General features: G+C 42.8%; 1 protein-coding gene across 1 annotated transcript; it reads left to right on the top strand.

Moving 5' to 3' along the window:
- Nucleotides 1–684: 684 nt before the first annotated feature.
- On the top strand, nt 685–3,656 carry LOC120849208. The gene is made up of 4 exons (XM_040221389.1): nt 685–734; nt 2,519–2,751; nt 3,153–3,315; nt 3,390–3,656. The coding sequence occupies exons 2-4, from the start codon at nt 2,525–2,527 to the stop codon at nt 3,654–3,656; spliced, it is 657 nt and encodes a 218-aa protein (XP_040077323.1). The 5' UTR covers nt 685–734; nt 2,519–2,524.
- The last annotated feature ends 436 nt before the right edge of the window (nt 3,657–4,092 follow it).

The raw sequence follows: 4,092 nt of genomic DNA, 5'->3' as shown, positions 1-4,092 counted from the left end.
TCAGTCTGCCCAGTATTTCTTGTACAGCTGAAAGGCTGTTATCAATATTTTTCAAGCTGCCGCAGTGTCCTCACGTGACGGATCCACTGAGATGTACCCTGTGCAAGTAAAGTTTAAAAAAGAGGACCAATGTTATATGCGCTTCATGAAACACACATACCCTGCACATGTGCATACTATGCAGGCACAGCATGCTTGCAAACACTTGCCAGTGCAGGGCTGGTCTCGATATTTTCTGAAACATAGGCTGTCATAGCCAGTGTGGTCATTGCAGAATAACGGCTGATCTCAAAACAAATGATACACTTTGTAAGGATTTAGTTAAAACGCATGTATTGGCTTTGCACTGTTGTCCAGGCCATGTGCAGGACATCAGACTCTGGCAGCCTGACGGACACGACACATGCTTCATTCGAGCAAATGTGAGACCGTCACAGAGGGCAACTGGCCCGCCTCATGATGCTTGGGTGTGCCTCGACAACTCCTCAGGACGGGTACATTCTGGCCATTGCACATGTAAAGCTGGGTAAGTCCCTCCTTAACCTCATCTGTAACAGCATTGACCCCAAGCAATAGATATGAATAAACAATATTTTTTTCCTTCCAGTCTGGGTGAGGTGTGCAGCCACATTGCAGCGGTCTTGTTTGGTATTGAGTACAGTTCAAGATTGTGTCAAGAGGCCTCATCATGCACCTCCCAACCTTGTGCATGGACCAGGAGTGCGACAAAGAAAGTATGCTTTATCCCCGATATATTTGACATCTAACTACTATCATACAATATTTTCACAACTCGTGGGAATGATTTTCATTCTTTTTTTTCTTCTTTTCTTGCCATGTGCAGGGTGCTGAAATGTACTATGATTTGCATAGTCCCGTCAAAATAATTGAATCAACACATTTTTTTTATTAGTACGCTATTATCGGTTGGCTGTCATGACAACAAACATCCCCCCTCTAATGTGCAAGCTTAGGAGATCACAGTCAGTATGCACTAGCAGTACGCCGTATGTGCACCTGACCCGTATCGACACATTTCGTGGATAGTGGTCGGATACCTGCATATTTAGTCTCGCACAGCCACATCCTTTGTTCTTTCAATTAAATTCTTAATCATGAGTGGATATCCAAGCATAAAGTATGCCTATTCAGAGCTCTACTCAGGGGCAGTGTTGTATGCAACGGCGTTCCTGGAACGCGTTCCTTTTAGGAGGAACGAAGGAACGTTGCCGTTTCATTTTCTTCGGCGGAACGGGAAGTCGTTACCTTTTTACTAAAATAAAAAAAGAACGGCATTTTTTTTTCGTCGTCCAGTGGGCTAATTTGTATTTTATTTCTAAGAGGGAAATTCTAAAAATATAAAAACAATACCTTTTTGAAGAGCAGGATCTCGTTAAAAGTTTTGGTTGCTTATCTCAACGTTTATTTTTCGGAGTCCTCGCTTAATAACGGTCGGGTGCAGGAGAGCTAGTGGACATTGCTTATTTTTTCAGTGCCCGAGATTGCGGTTCATAAAGCAAAATTTGTCGTCGAAGGAGAAGACCCAGAAAGAGGGACGTTTCAAACTTAGCTACTTCGTTTGCAAACACGAATCCTCATACACCCAGAACTCTAAGGCCGACTACAGCCATTACTGAACTTCCACAGACCTACAGTTACAACAAAAGAACAGGTTACCTGACATCGAACCCACTCTTGTAACCCAAGTATTGGTCACTTAAATGATACAAAAAAAAAACAACTTCATTTCTTCTCTCCTTGTTCCAAACCTTGAAACTGAACAACGAATCCAAATTTCACGAAGAAACCTTGTAGTTTTCAAGACTGACCTTCAAAAGCCCTACCCTCTTCTTCACTTGCTTGTCTTGTGGACACCAACATCAAGAAGCAACTGTTAAATTCGAACAAGGGACTTTGTGAGATTGAAATGTGGGACATTGTTGTAATACGCTCGTGCAATCTGGGGTAACAGTACATTTGGCTCGTCTGATCGACCACCACAAAAGATGGTAAAAAGCCGAGATTTTTAATGTTGAATAAATCAGCAAATGAAACCCTGCTTTCGCGTGTCTTCTCCTGGTGCCCTTCTTTCACTGCATTCAAATTCGTATTTTGCCATTTGATGGGATAGATTAAAAAAAATTTACTTGATCTAACTCAATATGGTAATCAGCAAAATACAAATGTAACGTATATTTAATGATGCGTTTCATTTTTTTAACTGTAACGGGAGCGAGCTCCTTTTTCACATAAGAAACTTGTAACGGGAACACGTTCCAAAAATTAGAAGGTACAAACTTTCATTCCTTTTTTTTCTGGAGCATGTACAACACTGCTCAGGGGTTGTACTGCTCTATCTGAAAAAAAAAATGTTTGTGACTGCACTAGAAATTCAGAGGCAGCCAGATGCAAGAAATTACTTTGGAATCTCAGCACTGTTTTGTCAGACCAAACCTCTTTTTCACTTGTGGGGCTTTTTAAAGCAAGTGCGGTGCAAATGTGACTGTCTCCACTGCAGGAAGACATGGTCCCCGTGCACAAGCTGGACTTAAGTAAGCCCGGGATGCCAAGCAGGCGTCTTCCTGATGAGCCCAACCATGTAACCCATGACTACAACCCCGACGACAGGGCTCTCTTCCAGGAGATCCTGAGACTGAACCCAAAAGCGGTCGTCCTCAGGTCTATACCTAAGATGAACGACGAGGACACAGATTCGGCATCTGAAGACGAGCAGTCTTACACATTCTTAAGGCAAGTTAAATGCTTGTTCCCGTTATTAAATATCTCATCAACAGAACTAGCTTACAATAGCTATGTTTCCTGAGGCATAAGACAACATGGACTATGATGAGCAATTTTACAATTTATAACACACTTGGGTTTTTTTGACATCTGTATCCTATTGGGCCGAGCAGTCGCGTCTTCGGCAAGTGTGCTTTCTCTTGTGCTAGCTTCAACATTTACATAACAATCAACGATACTTCATAAGTGCGAGAGTTATCCAACAAAATTTGACTGTGGCAGTGCTTGTTGCCTCATTGTGAAAGACATTACCCATCAGGGGCAGAAGTTGACGTTCCACATATTCATATATGAGGGACACACCCATTTTCCAGTTCTTTTTGTAATGTTTCTAAATCAATTTTCTGAAGGAAAGTGAGACGGACGGGGGCAACGAGAGCTTCACTGCCATTCGACATGTTTGTGCCCATCAACGAAATCGAGCGGATCGAGAAGAGCACGCGACGCCAGGCAGTAACCATATTCTGGCGGCAAGTTCGGTATGGAAGAATAACTGCCTCGGTACTGAACAAGGTATGTGAATTGTTGACATTTTCTCGCCTCTTGCAGGGAGGTTTTAGTATGCAGTCTTCTTTTTCTTTCAACAGGTGCAGACGATGAGGGATAGTACGTCGCCGAAGGCCACCCTGGACCTGATTTTGCAGAGGAGCCCTCCCGTCGACACTGAGGCCACCCGCTGGGGGATCGAGAAAGAGCCAGTGGCGAAGAAAGCATACCAGGAGTACATGTGCACAAAGCACAACGACTTTCGGCTCTGCGACGTTGGATTTGTGGTCAATGTCAAGGTTGTACCTACAACATTTATCGCAATTTTGAATATGCAAAAGCAGATATTTTTGACGCAAATCTTTTGATTTATATTGCAATGGCAACAACTGTAACACTGCTGCAACAAGTCCTATGGTGTTGGTGGTTTACTTGACCGACCTGGTATAATGCAACAATTCGCATGTCTTGCATTCTGGAGGATCTATGCGCCGGGAACGATTGTAAACTCACTTTTAGTGCCTTAAGCAGCCTGTGCCTTAGCGTGACTTGCCATTGTCAACATGGCTATTTCTGCACTCCACACCTTGGGTTCCTGTGGCTGCAGTTTCTGCTTCCTAGCACTTATTTTAAACACGGTAACATACAAAGCAAACAACAGTTTTCGAAACTACACTCTTCCATATCCCCAGAAAAGTGCATTACCATAACTATCCATTTTATTATCAAGTCAGTTATTGTACATAATATACTGCTAATAAGAGTAAGAAGCACCTAATGCTTTATTGCAATTTCAACCCACTA

This window comes from Ixodes scapularis, unplaced genomic scaffold, assembly GCF_016920785.2.
Source record: "Ixodes scapularis isolate PalLabHiFi unplaced genomic scaffold, ASM1692078v2 ptg002564l_1__unscaffolded, whole genome shotgun sequence".
Lineage (NCBI taxonomy): Eukaryota > Metazoa > Arthropoda > Arachnida > Ixodida > Ixodidae > Ixodes > Ixodes scapularis.
The sequence above is the reverse complement of the archived record's forward strand: the minus strand, read 5'-3'. Positions and strand labels throughout refer to the sequence as shown.

Bases quoted from the DNA above. Each gene is read 5' to 3' on its own strand.
- LOC120849208 (XM_040221389.1), top strand. From the start codon at position 2,525: ATGGTCCCCGTGCACAAGCTGGACTTAAGTAAGCCCGGGATGCCAAGC. The intron at 2,752-3,152 runs GCAAGTTAAATG...AATTTTCTGAAG, and splicing joins CAGTCTTACACATTCTTAAG to GAAAGTGAGACGGACGGGGG. The intron at 3,316-3,389 runs GTATGTGAATTG...TTCTTTCAACAG, and splicing joins CTGCCTCGGTACTGAACAAG to GTGCAGACGATGAGGGATAG.